At 50.7% G+C, this 21,126-nt stretch overlaps 1 protein-coding gene across 6 annotated transcripts in view; it reads right to left on the reverse strand.

The window, feature by feature from the left end:
* Positions 1–786: 786 nt before the first annotated feature.
* The window catches only part of Mpp2 (MAGUK p55 scaffold protein 2), a 33,073-nt gene continuing 12,733 nt past the window's right edge, over positions 787–21,126 (reverse strand). For all 6 annotated transcript variants that reach the window (XM_063270001.1, XM_063270002.1, NM_001414214.1 and 3 more), the window contains 10 exons: positions 8,202–8,354; positions 7,933–8,082; positions 6,881–7,108; positions 6,088–6,219; positions 5,893–5,998; positions 5,743–5,811; positions 5,381–5,542; positions 4,679–4,881; positions 4,112–4,240; positions 787–3,106 (listed from right to left, as the gene is read on the reverse strand). In XM_063270001.1, coding sequence (XP_063126071.1) covers positions 2,930–3,106; positions 4,112–4,240; positions 4,679–4,881; positions 5,381–5,542; positions 5,743–5,811; positions 5,893–5,998; positions 6,088–6,219; positions 6,881–7,108; positions 7,933–8,082; positions 8,202–8,354 — 1,509 coding nt within the window. In that variant the 3' untranslated portion in view covers positions 787–2,929. The remainder of the gene's footprint in view (positions 3,107–4,111; positions 4,241–4,678; positions 4,882–5,380; positions 5,543–5,742; positions 5,812–5,892; positions 5,999–6,087; positions 6,220–6,880; positions 7,109–7,932; positions 8,083–8,201; positions 8,355–21,126) is intronic.

Genomic DNA, 21,126 nt, shown 5'->3' on the forward strand with positions numbered 1-21,126 from the left:
AAAATCTCTTGATGCTGACTGGAAGCTCAAAAGAAGTTCCATCCATCCCAAAAGTATGGGGGGGGGGAGATTAACCTTGGCCAGCAAACCTGGTCACACATTTGCGTCACGTGGGGAGCATCTAAAACACCCCGCTGTCCCCGCACGAGTCCATGCTCAGTGGCACAGAGATCTGCTGCTTGCAGCTCACGCATCCAGAGCACAGGGGAAAACTACATTTCCCAGCTTTCCATTCCAGCTGGGGGTTAGGTTCTGCTGTACAGGGAGTCTTAGAGAATCTGCAGTGCTAACGGTGGGGTGCAGGGTCACCCTTCCCTCCTGAAGAACTCCAGGTGGGGAGGAATGTGGGTCCCCTGGACCCACATACACTCTAGTGTCGTGGTTGTTGTTCTAGGGATGAAAAGAACGTTTCGGGGTCTTCTCCTGCCCTGGGGTAAGCACCTAGACCCCATGAGCGTATCACTGACAGGCACTTGTACAGAGTATAAAGCCAAGGTCCTGAGAGGTAGGGGTGCCTGCTGAAGGCCACACAAATCCCAGGCGGAGTCATGTGGATTGACCATGAAGTCCCTGAGTCCACTGTCCCCCTGATGCTCACCGGCTCCCAGGCATAAGCACTTAGAAGGAGCGTCATCTGCAGACAGGAGGAGGAAGTCACCACAGGAGACACACAGACGCATGTCAGTCCATCTTCCGTTCTGGAATTATTTATGCTGTATTCTCTAATCCTAACCTCCTCCCAAAACCATCTCCTCAACCCCAACCAAAGACAAACAGAGCCAGAAACACTTGCTGTCACGTTTAATCAAAGGAAAAGAAAGAAGATTTAAGAAAGTAGATGGGGCTGGTGGTGATGGAGGGGAGCAGAGGGACTGAGTGTGGACCATGGAGGGGGCAGGGTCCTCCTTCTCCTGAGGTCCCCAAATACAAGAGGCCATGGTGGGAGGGAGGGAGGACGGAGTCACAGAGCTAGCATGGTGGGCACGAACATGTTCTAACCCAGCCCTGTGCCAGGTGAGCTGAGGAGGCCCACAACCTCTGTTCCCTCCTGGCCAGTGCTTGGATGGGTTGTAGAGCCAGGCTCAGTGGGAGAGAGAGAGGTAGGAGGCTGCTGAGAGAGGAGGGGCCCTGGCACATTACTAGAGAGGAGGATATGGGGATTGGATACCACACTGGATCTTCAGAGGGAGGAACTGGTACCAACTCTCCAGCACGGTGCCCGCCAGATCTCGATCAAAGGCCATGGTCTTTTGGTTGGGGGGCTTTGTGGGTTAATCAAGGGGGTGGTCAGGGGCTGTCACAGACGCTTCTCTGACCCTGAGCTCATCCTCCAGGGGAGGAAGGAGCTGTCAAGGAGGGCAGTCCCCTGCAGCTAAGTAAGGGTCAGGGGTCACAGCAAGATACTGAACTAAAGGAAAGGACATTGATTGACCAAAGGAAAAGTACAGATAGGCGATAGCAGAGCTATGCAAATGAGCAGTGGGTGGGCCCACCTCTAGTCCCACCTGCACATCTGATGCCAGTGCAAATGAGATAGCTGATATAATAAATATATGTCTAGCATTTGTAATAAATATTCTGTCTATTCTCCCCCCCTCCCCTTCTCTAGGAAATGGGCACACAGTGATTCAGGGACAAGCTTGAGCTGACAGTGCAGCAAAGACTGACGCTTAGGAGAACTGGGAGGCACAGGGCAGAAATGCCGGGGGGGTCTCCTGTGAGGATATGGGACCCCTTGAGAATGAGGAATGAAATGTCTCCAGATGTCATGGGTGGGGTTCTTAGGATTATCCTATTTTACAAAATCACCCTCCCCGAGGACTAAAGGCTGGTACTTAGGATACAGGGAAATGGAAGAGTTGAGGGCGATCCGGGGTCTGGAGTCTGGAACGGGGGATTGTAAGAAATGTCGGAGTTGAGGGGAACCCATAAGGGGACCTCAGAGAGCTATCTCCAAGAGAAGGCAATCCTCTGCCCCCCCTCAAACTAAACCAAACGTGTGCATACACGTGTGCAACACATACACACACACACACACACACATAAAGCTAATCTGTTTCCAAGCCCTCACTCACTGTCTCCCATCCTAAGCCCTAATGCCAGCGGGTCACCCAGATCCATCCAGAAAAGCCTGACATGAATGTACCCTGCTGTGGGCTGTGGGCTGGAAGACTTTTGGTCCCAACAATAGAGGGTTCAGCTTTCTAGGCCTTATTCCCAACCTGGGCTAAGCCAGCTGCAAGTCTGAGGAGCAGGGCTTACAAAAGAGGGACACATTGAGAAAGTCTGTGGAGAGACTGGCAGTGAGAAGCTTGGAGTAAGGGAGGGACCAGACTATGTTTACTCCTCAGGGAGCTGAGGCCTGCGTCACCAGCTGCAGCAACGGCTCGTGACGGGGTGTCCCCAGCCTCTAAAATGGCCCAGACTGGCACCATTACTTGGGTCTGCCTACTACCAGTGGTCTGAGTAGCTGGCCGTATGAGGACAGCCCAAGGCTGTTCCTTAGACTATAGTAAGGGATGGGAGGGGGCCAGCGAACAGGATGGCAGTGGCCAGTCCAGAGAGGAGAAAAAGCTAGCAGGGTCACAGACCTACTGACCACAAGGCCCCTAGCGGCTCTGCTCTTCCCTGGACTGAGATTTACAGGAGTGATCTGTGATGCTCCCGGACACAGCATGATCCTCAGAAAGGGATGTCTGGTGGCCAGTAGACGTGGGGAGTGGGCAGCACCTGGGTACAGAGGTACCCCATGAACACCTACCTCCCTGGCAGTGCACACCTCTATATCTGAAGCCAGCCCCTGCTGGGAACTGTGGTCCAGGGAAAACCGGAGATGGGAGGATGAAGACCATTAGCAGGGTGGGGGAGTATCACAGGCCGAGTGAAAGTTGGATTCCCGACCAGGCAGTAACAAGGTCCAGAGCAAGACTCAGTACACCCAGCTCACAGGCACCCACTGGGGCTCCGTGCGAAGCTTCTCCATGGCAGTCTGGAGCTCGCGGAAGGTCCTCTCCAGGTTGCTGTTGACCAGGCTGAGGTCGAAGTAATGCCCATAGCCTCTCTGGATGCGGCTGCTCTCCTCCACTGTCCGCCTCAGATCCGCCTCCTGTCCCGCACAAGGGGCTTTGGTCAGCGTCTCCAACTCAGTCCCATCATTAGAGGGATCTACAACCTGCCTACCTCACCCCAAAGTTCAGACACAGTGACACGGATTCCCTGTGCCCCCATAGCTATGCTCCTGCATCCAGAAGGGAGGGAGGGAGGGAGGGAGGAAAGGAGGGAGGATGGGGGTAGGATAGAGGGGAGGAGGGAAATACGGTGTTGTAAACAACACGTAGGGCGCTAACCATTTGGCCACCCACAGGCTCTTCACCACAGCTCCACAAGGGAGGGACAATTATCTCCCGCTAATAACACAAAGCTCGGACACCAAGAGGTCACAGTGAGTCGATGGTTCGATAGGGATCTGCCTGCCTCCAGCTACTGATCCCTTCAGTCTGACCAAGCCCCTTACTGTAGCCATGAGGGGGCATCAGGACCTACCATGTACCAAGACAGTCCCATGAAGGAACAAGTTAACTCCCATCCCAGATGTAAGGAAGCTCTCTGAGAAGGAACTAGAAAACTGGCTTAATGAAGCCGAGGGAAGCTGTGTCCCAGAGGCTCTAGCTGCATTTGTCACCAGGGCCCTGGTGCCCAAGGCCAGGATCAGGTCATCAGAAGACCCAAGTCCAACCTAGGAGCTGTCGTAACAGGCATGGAGGAGGGGAACCTGGACTCAGAATTGGGCAAGCCCTATTCCTGGGAGAATGTTGTATCAAGGTCCAAGTTTCCTCCAGAAACTTCCCTTGGCCATCTCTGTCCCCCAGATCTTCCACTGGCCTTCTAGGACGTCCTGTGGCCAGTGCTCTCTCTGTAGAGTGTGCCCCATACATAGTAGGCCTAAAGTCAGCTCGATGTCCCTGGCTCCATCTGAGATTTTGGGCACTATGTTCTCTCAGCTTTTCCTTTCCACACGTACAAAACATTGCCCAGAGTCCTACCTCTCTCTTGAGCTCCAACACCCCAGGCCACCAGCAAACCCCTTCCCAGCAGCTCCGAGTCCCCTCACCGTCAGCTGCTTAGTGGACACTCCGCTCTCCAGGGCAGCTCGGTTCATGGCCCGCAGAGTCTCAAAGTCAGGAGCCTCGATGAACACCACGTAAGGGACAAACTCAGCTGTCCTCAGGACCTTCACCGCCTGCAGGAAGAGGGTGGGGGCTTCATGCATGCGATTGTCTTGGTACCTGGTAGGTCGTGATGCCACCTCAGAGCTACAGTAAGGGGCCTGGTCAGTAAGGATGTGTGGGTGACAGAGTGGGCACCTGAGAGTGATGCTTGAAGGGGTTGGGGATTTAGCTCAGCGGTAGAGCGCTTGCCTAGTAAACGCAAGGCCCTGGGTTCGGTCCCCAGCTCCGGAAAAAAAAAAAAAAAGAGAGTGATGCTTGGGCTGCCTGGAGCCCTGGGACCTATGCCAGCAAGTGGCTGGCAGAGGGCTGCCGTGTGACCTACTGGGGGAGATCTAGGTGCGCTGGGGAAGTGCGGGAAGAGGGCTCGGACAGACAGACAGACAGACAGATAGACAGACAGACACACACACACACACACACACACACACACAGGGAAGGGCTAGAAGTACCTGAGGGTTGACATCCAGCACGCACACCTTGCCCGAGGCAACAACGCCCCGGATGGAGTCGATCCGCGTGCCGTACAGGTTGCCCTCATACTCGCCATGCTCCAAGTAGCGCCCGGCGCGGATGTCAGCCTCCATCTCCCCACGAGACACAAAGCTGTAGCCCTGCCCCTCCCGTTCTGAGTCCTTGGGCCTCCGGGATGTGTCTGGAGAGGGAAGGCAGGGCTAATTTGGTGAGTCAAGCCCCTAAAACATGCACATGTGTGTCCCATGGGGACTGTGTGACCTCGGCCCTAAAGGCATAGCCTTCAGGATTCACCCCCACCCCCTGCTGTCCCGTCACTTGTCCCATCCTATCTGCCATAAGGCCACATACAGCTCGACCCCGTTTTGCCAGACCCGAGGTAGGCACACACTTAAAAAACGACAACAAACAACAACAACTTTTTTGGAAGTAAAATCCTGAGAGAAGGAGAGCCTGATTTTAAAAAAAAAAAAAAGAAGCCAGCCCCTTCACCGGATGCTGAGTCTGCAGTTCCCCTCATCCACCCACAGAGGGCGCACACTACACACCCAGAGGACCCACCTGACCTGGTGTTTCCCCAATATGCTCTCTCAGCGTTGCTCCGCACCCCTCCTCGACCGATTCCGCCCCACCCCGGACGCATCCACCCTCGTATCTCCCGCTCCACGGTCTCCACTCACAGGGCACTGTGGTGCCGTAGCGGTCTGGATCCCACAGAATGAGCTTGTTTTTCAGGCTTCGCCGGCCCACACCCTGCGCGCCAATCAGCACCAGGGTTTTCCTACGGAATGGGGGCATGCGGGCCACCTCCTCATAGATAAGCAGCTCATGGCGGTCAAACTCTAGGGACAGAGAGATGGCGCTGCTCACCAGGCTGCCCCGTGTAGGAGGGGAGGGACCCTCAGAATACATCAAGGGGGAAAGCCACGGCCAGTGAAACAGGAAGGAGCTGGGCAAGCCTAGGAACGAGGCTGGCAGTATCTGAGGCGGAGTAAGCTCACTGGTCACCTATTAGACAACTAGGACAAGAATTAATACCCACCTGCATTCTTGGTGGTCAAATACATCATTCGCTTCTTTTTCTTTCCTGAAAGGCTGCCGCACAGGGTCCCTGGCCACAAGGAAACAAGTAAGCAAGCTGGGCCAGGCCAGGTCTTAAACCGGGGCCTGAGGTGAAGGAAGGGACTCCTACCTGAGGTCGGGGTCAGTTCCAGGTCCCGTTTGACAAATGCTTTCCGCTTCTCCTCCAACAACTGGCTGGGGATGAGTCCTGCGCTGCCCCCTTCGACATGGCATGCCTGAAATGGCACATGCCAAAGACCTGCCTGGGTAAGAGGACCCTTCCCCGAGCCGTACTCGGGAACATTACAGGAGTGCCCAGGCTCACCTGCCACCAATTGGCATCATCTTGGTTTACAATCTGGAGCAAGTCTCCGGCGTTGAAGCGCAGGCCTGCTTCCTTGCAGGGGATGAGACTGTCCCGGGCAGGGTCGTAATCGAAGTGGCATTTAACAAACACCTGAACCCAGGGATTTGGAGTCACCATAATGAACAGAGAGTGTATCTACCCACTCCATGGCACTCCTACCCTACTTTGCTGATACTCTTCTTGGCAACTGGAACTAAGAGATTCAGATTGAGTGATTGGGAAACTAACCAAGACTGGGTCAGGTCTCAAAAAAGGAAGCCGGGCCCCACGTAGGGGTCACCTAATCCTGAATTCTTCCTTCTACCCCCCAGGAGGACAGAGCTCTCAGAGTTCAAAAGCCAAGGAGGAGGGGAGCACCCCAATCTGCCAATGAGGAAGCAGCTACCAGGGCAGGTGGAGAACCCCACTTTACACAGGCCTGTGGGGTGAGCTCTTACACACGCACAAGGTGCAGAGACCACAGGGAGCTGCATCTCTTTGCACACTTGGGACACTCAAGACCATCTCTTGCACACTCGGGTAGAACCTCCTAGTTACAGAAGCTCACCTATCTCTTGCACATGTGCGTGAATGCCTACATGTGAGACAAGTTAATGTGTGCTCACGTGCCGCACTCAGAGGCTGTGTGGCTGTAGCCAGCGTCGCCCGCCTGGAGGTCCTGCTGTCTCTTTTCTCCTGAGGTGAACAGCGAAAGACCTGGGGGCTTCCATTAAGAGGCTCAGCCCTGGGTGGGGTTCAAGCAGAGGCTCACCTGTCGGGGCAGGTGGGGTTCCTGGTAACTGGGCAGGATCTTGAGGATGACGCTACCACTGGCGCTGCGTAGGAGTTCCTGCAGTGCCCGGGGATCGCTGCCCACTGGCTGCCCATTCACTTCCTTGATGATGTCACCAACATGCAGCAGACCTTGCTGCGCCACCATGCCCCCGTGCAGAATTCGGGCAATCACCAGCTCACCACCCTCCACTCGGAATGTCACACCCTGAAGGAGCAAAGGTGTGGACGGTAAGCCTATCTCTGTCTTCAAATGGCCCTCGGTGGCCCTCCCATTCCTGTCCCCACCCTCATCTCCACTCAAAAGGTCTTCTACTCTTGTCTCAATTCTTATAGACACAGCCTGGAGATGATCCTGAGGGGGGCGGGGAGATAGAGAGAGAGAATGTTATAGTGTGTGTGTGTCCATATGTATAGTGTGTGTATGTGTATGTATGGTGTATGTGTGTGTGTGTATTATGGTGTGTATGTTTGTGTGTTATGTGTATAGTGTGTGTGTCCATATGTATAGTGTATGAATATGTATGTATGGTGTGTGTGTATTTATAGTATGTGTATGTATGCGTGTATGGTATGTGTGTGTCTGTGGGGGGTATGTACATAGTGTGTGTGTCCATATGTAGTGTGTGTATGTGTAGTGTGTGTGTCCATATGTATAGTGTATGAATATGTATGTATGGTGTATGTGTATTTATAGTATGTGTATGTATGCATGTATGGTATGTGTGTGTCTGTGGGGGGTATGTGCATAGTGTGTGTGTCCATATGTAGTGTGTGTTTGTGTGTATGGTATGTGTGTATAGTATGTGTATAGTGTATGTACATATATATATAGTGTGTGTGTGTACTGTATGTGTGTGTGTGTGTGTGTGTGTGTGTGTGTGTGTGTGTGTGGAGTGCATGCTCCTAAGTCCAGCAGATACTCCCTAGAGACAACCTGGGCCTACTCTTTATCTTTAACTCCCACCTGCCCTTTCTCCTTCCCCATGGGTGACTTCAGTGCCCGCTCTCCCACAAGCCCCTGGCCCTCACCAGATGTTCTCCTGCGGTCTTTCGAATGCCCACCATGCGCACAGCATCAGGAGGTACCGGCTGGTTGCTAAACGTGGGATCTAGACCTGGACTGGGGGGTGGTGTCTCATAGGTCTTTGAGGCCACTGAGTCATGTGTCTCCAGGAGGGACTAAAGAGGAACAGGAAGAGAAAGGACAATGTGGAAATGCCCAGTGCTGGCTTCCAAACCAGGTTCCAAGTAGGAAGCTGCCCACCCCATCCCACCCCCAGCAGCCAGCAGCCTGGAACCTGGAAGTGAGGCTCTTGGAGGATGCGTGCCAGCTCCGCAGCCGTGCTACTCTGCTCTGCCAGCTCTGCCAGGTCCCGAAGGATCTCCTGCACCAGCTCCAGGTTGTTATCCCGAACGGCCTCCAGCTTGGTCTCCTCCAGCCGCTCGTGGGCCTGGGTGTGGAAGCAGTGCAGGTAAGGCCATTCGGGAATCCCAGGATGCCACACAGAACTTCTCCTCTGGCCCCAAGCTCCTAATCCCCACTCACAACATCACTCTGGGTCCTGCTTCAATTACATAAGACATAAACACACACACACACACACACACACACACACACACCACACATACTTATACACAGACACACACTGACACACACACATACACACACACCACACATACTTACACACAGACATACACTGACACATACACCCACACACCACACATACTTATCACAGACACACACACACACATACACACACAGACACACACACCACACAGACACACACAGACGCACAGAGACACACACACACAGACACACACACCACACAGACACACACACAGACACACACACCACACAGACTTACACACAGACACACACACAGACACACACACACAGACACACACACACACAGACACACACACACACACACCACACAGACTTACACACAGACACACACACAGACACACACACACACAATCATATTCCTGTGAACTTTGTTTTCCTTTCTCCAGCAAGTGATTATTAAGACTCCATTTATGGACGGGACAATCAAAGACAGACCTCTATTTCCATCCTCTTGACTTACAGGGTCACCAAAGATCATCAGACTGTCCCCATCTCCCGAGATAGTGTAAGTATATGTGGTCAACATCATGGTGGGATGGGACCTTAAGCACCTTGTAGCCCAAGATCAGAAAGTCATGGAGGGAAAGTAACTTTTCCAAGGTCATAGACATGAACCTGGGTCTCCACGCTCAGTGCTTCTTATTTGGGAAGAGACAAGGTGTGTGTGTGTGTGTGTGTGTGTGTGTGTGTGTAAGTCTGTGTGGTGTGTGTGGCAGAGAGAGAGAGAGAGAGCATGCACATAGAGATTTGTGGAGTCGGGTAAAGGCGCTTGTCATGAAGGCCTGGAAACCTGAGTTTGTTCCCTGGAACCCACATAAAGGTGGAAAGAGAGACGAGAACTAACGCCACAAAATTATCCTCTCACCCCTATATGCATGCTATAATATGCACACACACACCACACACATACATCTTGCACGGTTCATAATAATTTTTTAAATGTATCTCTTTAAAGAAACCAGAAGAGGGGTTGGGGATTTAGCTCAGTGGTAGAGCGCTTGCCTAGCAAGCGCAAGGCCCTGGGTTCGGTCCCCAGCTCCGGAAAAAAAACAACCAAAAAAAAAAAAAAAGAAAGAAACCAGAAGAAAACCTTGCATCTCCATGTTGCTACACTCCAGAGCAAGGGGACCTGAAAGGGGGCAAAGATCCCATTCCCATGCAGCCACCAAACCCAGTCAGTATCGCTGATATCAAGAACTGCTTGCCGACAGGAGCCTGGTATGAATGTCTCCTGAGGGGCTCTGCCAGAGCCTTGCTGATACAGGTGAAGATGCTTGCAGCTAACCATCGAACTGAGCACGGGAACCCCAATGGAGGAGTTAGAGAAAGGACTGAAGGAGCTGAAGGGGTTTGCAACCCCATAGGAAGAACAACAATATCAACCAACCAGACCCCTCAGAGCTCCCAGGGACTAAACCACCAACCAAAGAGAACACATGGAGGGACCCATGGCTCCAGCCACATATGTAGCAGAGGATGGCATTGTCAGGCATCAATAGGAGAAGAAGCCCTTGGTCCTGTGAAGGCTCAATGTCCCAGTATAGGGAAATGTCAGGGTGTTGAGGTGGGAGTGGGTAGGTGGGAGGGGGAGTATCCTCATAGAAGCAGGGGGAGGAGGGATGGGGGGGGCCAGGAAAGGGGGTAACATTTGAAATGCAAATACGTAAACTATCCAATAAAAAAACTCAAAGAAAGTAACCCGTTTCCAGCTGATAGGGACGGTTAAGCTGCATAATGCAGCAGCATCATTCTGAGAGCTACATGGACACAAAGTCTTCCCTGATGTTCATGTGAAGGACAGGCGCAGGCAGGAGTCCCTTCTACCCAGAGTGCAGGAGCCGCCTTGGCTCCGTGAACCATTGGGCCGTGAGCACACAGAAAAAGTATGGTAATACTACCTAATAATCCATGCTCCGTGTTCAGTCCCCTTTATAATTTTATTTTTCTGACCCAAGAGCCTACCAAGGACCATGTGCTGCTTTTGGTCATTAAGTGAATTTATTCCTCTTTAATCTAGAAAATCTCAATGGTTTTCAGACTTTTAAAGAGCCTGGGCAGTGGTTCTCAGTGGGCCACTGCTGGATTCCTCTGATCTTTTTTTTTTTTTTTTTTAAAATATAGTTAGACATGGTGAAGCATCTGGTAGGGATTTCACCCGGGGAGCTGTGTCTCTCCCGTGCTTGTGTGACCTGTCCTGGTCCCCAGTGCTCCTTCTCCACAGGATCTGACATCCACGAGTGACCCTTCCTGAATCCGTTATCCTCTTCAAAGCTGCTCAGCACTGAGTACCTGCCAACCTCCCACACTTTGACTGGCGTTCTCCTGGGAGAGAGCTTTCCCAGGGCTGGGAGCTAGCTCAGACAAAAGCACTCCTCACACGGACATAAGGACTGGAGTTCGGATCCTCAGAACCCGTGTGCATGCCGGGCTGGCAGCAGATGGTCTGTCATCCCAGCCGTGAAAGACAAGAGACAAGAGCCCTTCAGAACAAACTGGTCAGAGAGGCCACACAGGTGAAGGAGGTCCAGGTTTGCTCGAGAGATCCTCCCGGCCTCAACGAGCAATGGAGGGGACTCCTAACCGCAACCTTGGGGCTCCTACATATGCGTATGTGCATCTAACTATACATGTGCACCCACACACATGTTACCCATGTGTGCACATGCACGAGTGCACACATGTGCGCAGAGAGAGAGAGAGAGAGAGAGAGAGAGAGAGAGAGAGCTTTTCCCTCCTCCCTCCAACCCTGTCTCCTTTTTCTGAGTATTGTTAGGAACATTTTTCAATTCAACCATCCAACCATCGACAGTCTTATTTAAGTTCAGCCCTTCTCACTTGCCTCATGATGTAAGGCAGCCTTCATGTTATGTGGTAGAGTTAAAAAGTTGTGAAAGAGTATATAGCCTGAAAATCCTAAACCACTACCTTAGCAGAAAAATGGGATACTTTAAAAACTGTTTTATTCGTGTGTGTGTGCGTGTGTGCGTGTGTGTGTGTGTGTGTGTGTGTGTGTGTGAGAGAGAGAGAGAGAGAGAGAGAGAGAGAGCGAGAGAGAGAATGGACTCCATTAGATCTTACACATTTTCCTATTTTATGCATATGAATGTTTTGCCAGCATGTATGTCTGTGTACCTAACGACAGCAGGGCCTCAGGTAAGAAGGTGGCCTTAGATCTCCTCCCGGCTCTGCAGTTCCAATTGTGAGCTGCCACGTGTGTGCTGGGAATCAAACCCAGGTCCTCTAGAAGAGCAGCCTCTCTGACCAGCTCCCCAGCCCTGTACTACGAATTTTGATCATACTCCCTCAGTACCGTCCCATCTCATCTCCTTCCCATTCCCAGGGATCCCCTCCTCTTCCCCACTGGTTCCCCGCCACTCCCGTGTATTATTTGTTTGTTTAGTGAGCCAGGCAGGACTTGCTTGGAGCAGTGGTTCTCAGCCTTCCTAACGCTGCAACCCTCTTACAGTTTCTCGAGGTGTGAGCCCCACCCCCACCCCCACCCCAGTCATAAAATCATTGTTGTTGCTACTTCCTAACAGTAATTTGCTACTGTTATGAATCGTAATATAATAAAATATAAATATCTGCTGTGCAGGCCACAGAGGGGTTTCCACCCACAGGATGGCATAGAGGCTTATGGGGGAGCGGCATGGGGCACTTCCCCAGTGCCTATCACTGAAGAAAACCCCCTCGGCAATCATCTGCCTAGATCCCCGCAGACCCTGGGGAAGGAGAGTCATGAGTCGTCTCTCCTCCCATCCCCCATCCCCACCCCCTCCTTTGACATTTTACTCAGTGGGTTTTATGTATCTCCATCAATATCTCCTATCAATATCTCTTTCTGTCTGGGGTTTGAGCTTTGGCCAGCTGTGTTTGAGAAAGAGTTTTGCCATGTATCCCAGACTGTCCTCAGATTCCGATATTCCTGCCTCGGCCTCCCAAGTGCTGGATCTCGGCTGTGTGCTGTGAAGCTAAGTCCAGCTTTATCTTCCCTGGTCCATTTCCTCCAAGGGCAATACGTCCATCCATACCCGTGTCTTGTGGACAGGAGTCCGTCCATCCGAGAGCACCCTCTTCCACCACAATATATGCTCACTTAAAAATTCCCCTAAAAAAAAAAAAATTCCCCTAACCCAGGTCAGGGACCAGCCGCCTCTCCAGGGAACAGGGTCCTTTGTCTAGAGAGTGGAATTCAGAGACCAAGGCCGGCTCTCAGTGCTTGCTGCTCCTTGTGTGTATTGTTTGTTCTTAAACTGCATTTTATTGGGGTTGGGGATTTAGCTCAGTGGTAGAGCGCTTGCCTAGCAAGCGCGCAAGGCCCTGGGTTCGGTCCCCAGCCTAGCAAGCGCGCAAGGCCCTGGGTTCGGTCCCCAGCTCCGAAAAAAAACAAAAAACAAAAAAACGTGTGTGTGTGTGTGTGTGTGTGTGTGTGTGTGTGTGTGTGTGTGTGTTGGTGCCAGTCTGCCACATCAGAGGACAACTTCACGGAGTCAGATCTCTCCTTCCACATTTCCCTGGGTTTCAGGGATCAACCTCGGGTCAGCAAGCTCGCATGGTCAGCACTTCACCCACTAAGGCATCTCACTGGTCTCCGTGTGCCATTTCTGTGGTAGTCGATATTCACAGTTTCCATTACGATAACTCTCCATGGAGAGTCCTACATACACGACTGGAAGTCTGTCTGGGTCAAGCAGATGTCTTGGCTACCCTGGAGCTGTGGCCAACTTCCTCTCCCACCAGCATCCCAAAGCTCCTCCCCGTACTGATCAAGTTCTGAGTGCCTGCCAGTCACTCCCATAGGAAACGATCGGTCGGTGCGGCTTAATTTGCAATTTTGCTTATTACAGGCGCAGCCAAGCATCTCCTCGTTGTGTTTAAAGACCATCTGTGTATCTTCTGGTGTGAACTGTCTGTTCATGTCTTTTGCCAAATTTCTCTATTTGATTTTTTTCCCCTTTCCCATTTTTAAATGTTCTCTCTATATTGAGAAGATTAGCCCTTTATTTGTGACATCTTTTGCAAATCATTTCCCTCTAGCTTGTCATTTATCTTTGAGTTCTGTCTATGGTAGCATTGCCTTGCAAAAGATATGTTTAATACAGCCGAATTTATTAATCTCTCATGAATCTGAATTTCCAGGGTGGGAGGGGTGGCTCCCACACACACCTTTTTTCCCCCCCAGGATGCACAGTTTCACACTTAGATTCTCTGATCTGCGTGAAGTTTATTCTGATGTATGGTGTGAATTGTGGGTCTACTTCGATATCTTTCAAAAAACGACCGTCAGGATTCCTTAATGGTATTCATTAAAACCACACAACAGGAGGCTGGGGACATGGCTGCCAGCAAAGTTCTTACTGCGCAAGCATGGGGACCCGAACTCAGATGCCCAAGACTAACTGTTAAAAGGTGGAAATGGAGCCTGTGCCTGTGACACCGCCATGCCTGGGGCGGGAGGGTGGGCTGAGGGTGAGGGATGGGGATGGGGAGGTAACAGGGGAATGCACAGATTCCTGGTGCTCACCGGCTAGCCAACCCGGCCAAACTCACTAAACTGATGAGTTTTGGCATCTGTGAGAGACTCTCTGAAAAACCAAGGGCTGGGGAGATGACTCCGCTGCTCTTGCCGAAGACCCCAGTTTGGTTCCCCAGTACCCACGTGGCGGCTCATGACTGCTTCTAAATCCAGTTTCGTAAGGTCCTGGTGCTCTCTTCTTCTAGCTCCTTGGGCACCAGGAACATGTTGCACGGACATATATGCAGGCACTCACATGTGTGCATACAGTAAAAATTAATGCATCTTGGGTTGGGAATTTAGCTCAGTGGTAGAGCGCTTGCCTAGCAAGCGCAAGGCCCTGGGTTCGGTCCCCAGCTCCGAAAAAAAGAAAAGAAAAAAAAAATTAATGCATCTTTCAGAAAATGTAGAAGTGGACAAAGGATATCAGACATCAATCTCCCGGCTTCATACCGGTGTCCAAAGTCACACACAGAGTACATACACCACCTACACAAACAGCACAATACACACAGGACACCTGACTGAATTACCGTTCCATTTTAAGGTCTGATAATAGTAATATCTTCAACTGGGCATGAGGCACGAACGTGCCTTTAACCCCGGCACTTGGGAGACAGAGGCAGGCGGATCTCTGTGAACTCAAGGCCAGCCTGGTCTACACAGCAAGTTTCAGGACAGCCAGGTCTACCCAGAGAAACCGTGTCTTGGAAAAGTAAATAAAGAAAAAAGGAATCCTTGTCTTTGATGTGCATGCTGAAATGCCCAGAGTTAAAGCTGGCAATGTAAGAAATTGGCTTCCGGAGAGAGGCAGGCAGGTGGAGGTGTGGATGAAGCCAGGTCGTGAGTTACCCCATGCTGAAGTAAACTGTGTGGCAGACGACTGATGGGCAATGGCTCTCTCTCAACACATTCTTTAAAAATTCCACAATGTGTTTTAAGCCCACAGGGTGAGGCAGTTCTGCTTGTCTGTCTGTTTTAGGGGTGAGGCTCTAATATATTGCTGTGCTGGCCTCAGACTCTTCGCCTCGTGAGCCCCTCCCACCCCAGTTTCTTAAGTGCTGTGATCACAGGCACCCCTGAGCCAGCCACCAAACGCAGCTTCATACGGGAATATCTTATTTTTTTTATTACATTTGCTGATTTTATTACATTTTACTTATTTGGGGGAGCGTGACAGAGTGCACGCAGAGGCCAGAGGACAATTTGCTGGAGTCAGTTCTCTGAAATGAGACTTTAATAACATCTCATAGAAGAGATTCAAAGAGGAATGAAGGACACAGATACAAGGCCTGGTGACTGGCGACCAACAACATGGCCTCAAAGCTCCTTTCCGTTTCTCTTCCCCAAACAGGGGCAGGGAATGGCACCGGACATGACCACCTGAATGGCCCATCTCCCTCTTGGCTTGGCAATGTTCCTGTTAAAGGGGTGTGACCATTGGAGGGACATAGGAGCTGCATGGTGAGACAGAAACAAACCTATAAAGGCTGAACACCCCCGGAGCCTAATCGCTGGGCTTAGCACAGTCCACGGAGCCTGAGAGAGGCGGCTTCCCTAGCTCCCGGTCACCTCTCTGCCCAAGACCAATGCTGGGAATATGGAAGCCCAAACGCTGAGCTGCAAGAAGGAGCAAATGCATTTAGGTGCCAGGAATGTGGTTGTGGTAGAATTATATATATATATATATATATATATATATATATATATATATATATATATATATATATATGTGTGTGTGTGTGTGTGTGTGTGTGTGTGTGTGTGTGTGTGTATGTATTCACATATATGATATATGCCATATATCACATATCACATACATATGTATATACAATATCTACCAGTTTTATTCCTTTAGACAACTCTGACTATCCCTATCGCTTCTGCCTGGAATCTTACCCATAGGCAGTCCTAAGATCAACGTCTGTGACCCAGAGAGAAGTCTGACCACAGAACCACTAAATACAAAGCAAGCACTTCCGAGGGCCGAAAAGCAGCTGGCTCGCCGGCGCCGAACCCTGTCCGCCTCTGTCCCATTCAACCAACAAACGTCCGGAGGCCGCAGGAACTCGGGGTTGGCTTCGCAGTGCCGAGTTCATGAAGTCTTCGCAATTGGCTTACGGACAGCGGTTAGGCGTCAATGGACAATGTCCTCTATGTAACCACAGGCCCTGCCCACCATATCCCACAGCCATGATTCCCTGGCTTCCTGGTTTCAGTTCTATTCCATCTGTACGGATCCTACACCGTCCTAAAGTAAATATAATGTGTAGCCGTCTTTACCTTTAGAAAAAGAGAATCATACTGTATATGTAAAAGCCTAGGAGCCTAGCTTGGGGGCTGTTTGTCTGTCTTTCACCTAGTATGAAAATTTACTTACTGAGTGAAAATTTATTCTTACCTGCTACTTTTTACTCAGTATGTTTTACTATGACTTACTTTTTTTTTTTTTTGTTCTTTTTTTTTTTTTGTTTCTTTTTTTCGGAGCTGGGGACCAAACCCAGGGCCTTGCGCTTCCTAGGCAAGCGCTCTACCACTGAGCTAAATCCCCAACCCCTAAGGGTTTTTTTTTTTTTTTTTATGACTTACTTATTTTAAGATGTACTTATTTTATTTATACGTGAGTACACTGAAGTTGGTCTTCAGACACTTCAGAAGAGAGCATCCCATTACAGATGGTTGTGAGCCACCATGTGGTTGCTGGGAATTGAACTCAGGACCTCTGGAAGAGCAGTCCGTGCTCTTAACTGCTGAGCCACCTCTCCAGCCCTATGACTTATTTTCTTTTTATTTATATGTATTAGCATTTTGCCTTCACGTATGTACGTGTGCCTGGTGCCTAAGGCAGCCAGATAAAAGGTTGCGTTCTCTGAAACTGCCTTACAAGTGATTGCAAACTGTCGTGTGGGTTCTAGGAACCAGACCAGGGTCCTCTGCCAGACTTAAGTGCTCTTAACTGCTGAGCCATCTCTTTCCCCAAAAAGATTCCTTCTTACTTTCTGTAGAAGTGTTTGGTGTACACAGAGCAGCATTAGACACACCGGAGCTGGGACCCAGGAGAGTGATTTGAGTGTCCGTGGTAAGCACGTATCGTTGGGATCTCAAATCATGCTCAACATGGACGGGCATGCAGCTCAGGTGGTAGAGCCCCTGCCTAGCATGCAGGGAGCTGTGGGGATCCCAGCGCCTCACATAACAAGGCCCAGGGTGCATGCCTATAATCCTAGCACCGGGAAGATCAAAGGAGGAATTCAAAGTCACTCTCTGCTCTGCAGTGAGTTCAAGGTCAGCCTAGGCTCTGTCAGTCATCACACACACACACACACACACACACACACACACACGCACGCACACGCACACGCACACGCACACGCACTGGATGCATCCTCAGCAAAGCAGGGTCCAGAAGCCGGCACCAGGGGCCTGGCCGGCTGATAGTAGGTAAAACACTTGCAGGCTGGGCCTGCCAACTCCTGAACCAGCGGCACAGCAGGCTGCAAACCACAGACCTGCCACAGTCATCTCCCTGCACAGCTCTACCCCCACCCTCTTGCTCCGAGTGTTCTGATCTTGGCAAAGGACAGAATTCTCCTTTGAACTCTGGGGCTCATAATTAAATTCAAGAACTGAAGCAAACGCCAGGAAGCCAAGTTCCAGAACTTCAATCGGGCTTCGGCAAGCGTGACTCGGCTACTGGGGCTCTAGCAAATGCCATGCAAACAAGGAGAGGCTTGGCAGTAGCCACGATCCGCCGGAACTTGTCTTCCCTTGCTGGAGAAATGGCCAGGGGAAGAAGATGGGGCCACCGTCCTAGAGGCTAAGAAACTATGGAGAGATCCAATCATCTTGGGCACTGCAGTCTTCTAAGCTGAGACAGCAGACATGTGTGTGAGGCCATCTTAGACCACCCAGCTCACACCAGATGAACAAGCCCGGGCCGGAAAAGCCACCCAACCTGCCCACAAAACCACGAGAACTAAACCACAGCACAGTGGGTGGTTTGGGATGTGGCAAAAGCTAAGTGATTTTCGGGGTACTCCACTGCCACACCTTCCCCCCTGCCACACACCCTTGTCGCCAATCTTACTGGCTTCCCTGTGCCCTCATCGTCTGAGAGGCTGGGCTTGCTCTGCCAGCTCATCCATTGCAGCCTAACCACGGGACAAAGCCCTCTGAGGAACTTCAGGCTGACAGCGAAGGCCACACCATAGCAACACTTCCACGGCCGTACATCGAGCCACTGCCCACACGCGCTCGATTCTCTTACCAAGCAGGCGATGCTCTCCTAACTTCTCAGAAGAGACAATCAATGCCTTCAGAGACCGACAGACATACCACACGGTTAGGGTCTGAACCTGAAGTGCCCCACACTGGCTCGTGTGCTTGCACTACCTAAGAGGGTTACGGAGCTTTTAGGAGGAAGACCTGACAGAAGTAAAAGACACTAGGGCCGATCCATTGAAAGTTACAGCCCAGGCTAGGCAGTGGTGGCACAGATCTCTTGTGAGTTCGAGGCCAACCTTGTCTACAGAGCAGGTTCCAGGACAGTCATGGCTATATCTTGGAAAAGAAAGAGAGGGGGGCGGGAAGAGGCAGGGAGGGAGGGAGGGAGAGAGAGAGAGAGAGAGAGAGAGAGAGAGAGAGAGAGAGAGAGAGAGAAAGGAAAGAAGGAAGGAAGGAAAGAAACTAAACAAACAAACAAAGAAACAAAGAAAGAAACAAAGTAAGTTACAGCTCAGCCTATAGCTGCAGCTGCTCTCTGGCTCCTGGCACATAGTGACACAAGGAGCCTTCATCCCCTGCTCTCACCACCAGGAACTCAGTGATGCCCTCCCTGTGAGGATAGACTACTCTGAAACCATGACTCAGAATATGTTCTTTCTCCACTAAGATATCATGCTGTGGAAACCCAAAGGCCAGCGGTGGGGAGGAAAGGGGGTGTATTCGGTGTATTCTGACTTCAACCGCTGTTCTTGGTTCTCCAGCACCTGCACTGGTTCAAACACTGTCTTCCCATGCCTCCCTGCGGCCCGGTGAGCCTGCTGTTAGCAACTCTTCTGATCTCTAAATGCCACTGTCCTGGATTTCTCACCTTGGCCTTGGCTGCTACTGAAGCACCTGTTGCTGGATCCATGTCGCCCCCCACCCCCTACCCCCAGACGTCAGCCACCTGCCGGGATTGCCACCTGCTCTCTACAGCCAGCCTTTGGATTCATGAGCTGCTTGCCCTCAGAACTTCACTTCTCTGGGTTCCCTATCCCTGGCACCAGCTCTACCCATCCCAAACTTCTCCCATATCTTCAGAGACAAGAGTCAAGTCCAAGGCAAAGGAAGGAGGCAGGTTACTAACTACTACAAACCTGGTCCCACTGGGTTAAACTGGGAGCTCTTGGCTACCTCTTCAGGAGAACCAAGATTTGACAGCTAAATATTTCATTACGGTGTTTGTCTGTTGGTTCACAAATCACCTATGGCTACATAGTCATTAAAACTGCTAAGAAGTAGATCCCAGTGTCCCAGTCAAGCCCATGCTGGAAAGTGGAGGGTGTAATGACTTTTGACGATAAAGTTCCACATTGAAGGTCACCCACACAGAGGTGGGAGGTGTTTACCACTCTGAAAGTTCTTCTTGAAGATTCCACTTCTGTTTCAGAACCAGACGAGAGAAGTCACTGGATGCCCTCAGCAAACTAACCTAACCTTTCATGTGAAGTGGATCTCTGAGTTGAACAAATGTCCTTAGTATCTTCTGTAGAGTTCTACGCACCGAGTGTCATACCCAGAATTTTCTGGAAGGACAGTCTGACCAGCTTATGCTCCAAACATTTCTAGAGAGAGGACTTTAAGGTCTGATCCAGTACATTGGTAACTTGTCACTAGGCTGCATGTGACCTTCTGGGACTGAGGCACTGTGGGAACCAGGAAGAGGAAGACAGGTTGGATGCTATCAGGAGAACAAATTATCTCCAGTTCATTTGCTGTTTATCTTGGTGCTGTGTGCCTGGTTGTGGTGGTTAGAATGAAAATGCCCCCCCCTCCGTAGGCCCACAGGGAGTGGCACTATTAGGAGGTGTGGCCTTGTTGGAGTTGGTGTGGCTTTGTTGGAGGAAGTGTGTAACTAGAGAGAGGTCTTTGAGGTCTCTGAAGCTCTCCCTGCTGCCTGTGGACCAAGATGTAGAACTCCCAGTTCCTTCTCCAACACCATGTCTGCATTCACAGGGCCATGTTTCCTCACCATGAAGAAAACAAACTAAACCTCTGAACTGTATGTCAGTCCCAATTATAGATTTTCTTTATTAGAGTTGCTTTGGTCACGGTGTCTCTTCCCAGCAATAAAAACCCTTAGGCACTGGTGTATGCTGGGTGTCCAGTAGATAGCTATTAAATAGACGAGAGGAAGAATGAATGAGTGAGTGAATGAATGAAAGGATGAGAGAGTGAATGAATGAATGAGTGAGTGAATGAATGAGTGAGTGAGTGAGTGAATGAATGAGTGAGTGAGTGAGTGAATGAGTGAGTGAATGAGTGAATGAGTGAGTGAATGAATGAGTGAATGAATGAGTGAGTGAGTGAGTGAATGAATAAGTGAGTGAGTGAATGAGTGAGTGAATGAATGAGTGAGTGAGTGAGTGAATGAATGAGTGAGTGAATGAGTGAGTGAATGAATGAGTGAATGAATAAGTGAGTGAATGAGTGAGTGAATGAATGAGTGAGTGAGTGAGTGAATGAATGAGTGAGTGAATGAGTGAGTGAATGAATGAGTGAGTGAGTGAGTGAATGAGTGAGTGAATGAATGAGTGAGTGAATGAGTGAGTGAATGAATGAGTGAGTGAGTGAGTGAGTGAGTGAATGAATGAATGAAAATGTATGGGGTTGGGGATTTAGCTCAGTGGGAGAACGCTTGCCTAGCAAGCGCAAGGCCCTGGGTTCAGTCCCCAGCTCCGAAAAGAAAAAAAGAAAAAAAAAAAAGAAAATGTATGACACTCTGGAGATCTGTCCCCTTGGGCAAGGCCACTGGGGAAGGAGTGTTACTCACTGAAGTCACACTTTGCAGGGAGCTGAGTACCTGACCCTGTGACCC

The sequence above is a fragment of the Rattus norvegicus genome, chromosome 10, assembly GCF_036323735.1.
Source record: "Rattus norvegicus strain BN/NHsdMcwi chromosome 10, GRCr8, whole genome shotgun sequence".
Classification (NCBI taxonomy): domain Eukaryota; kingdom Metazoa; phylum Chordata; class Mammalia; order Rodentia; family Muridae; genus Rattus; species Rattus norvegicus.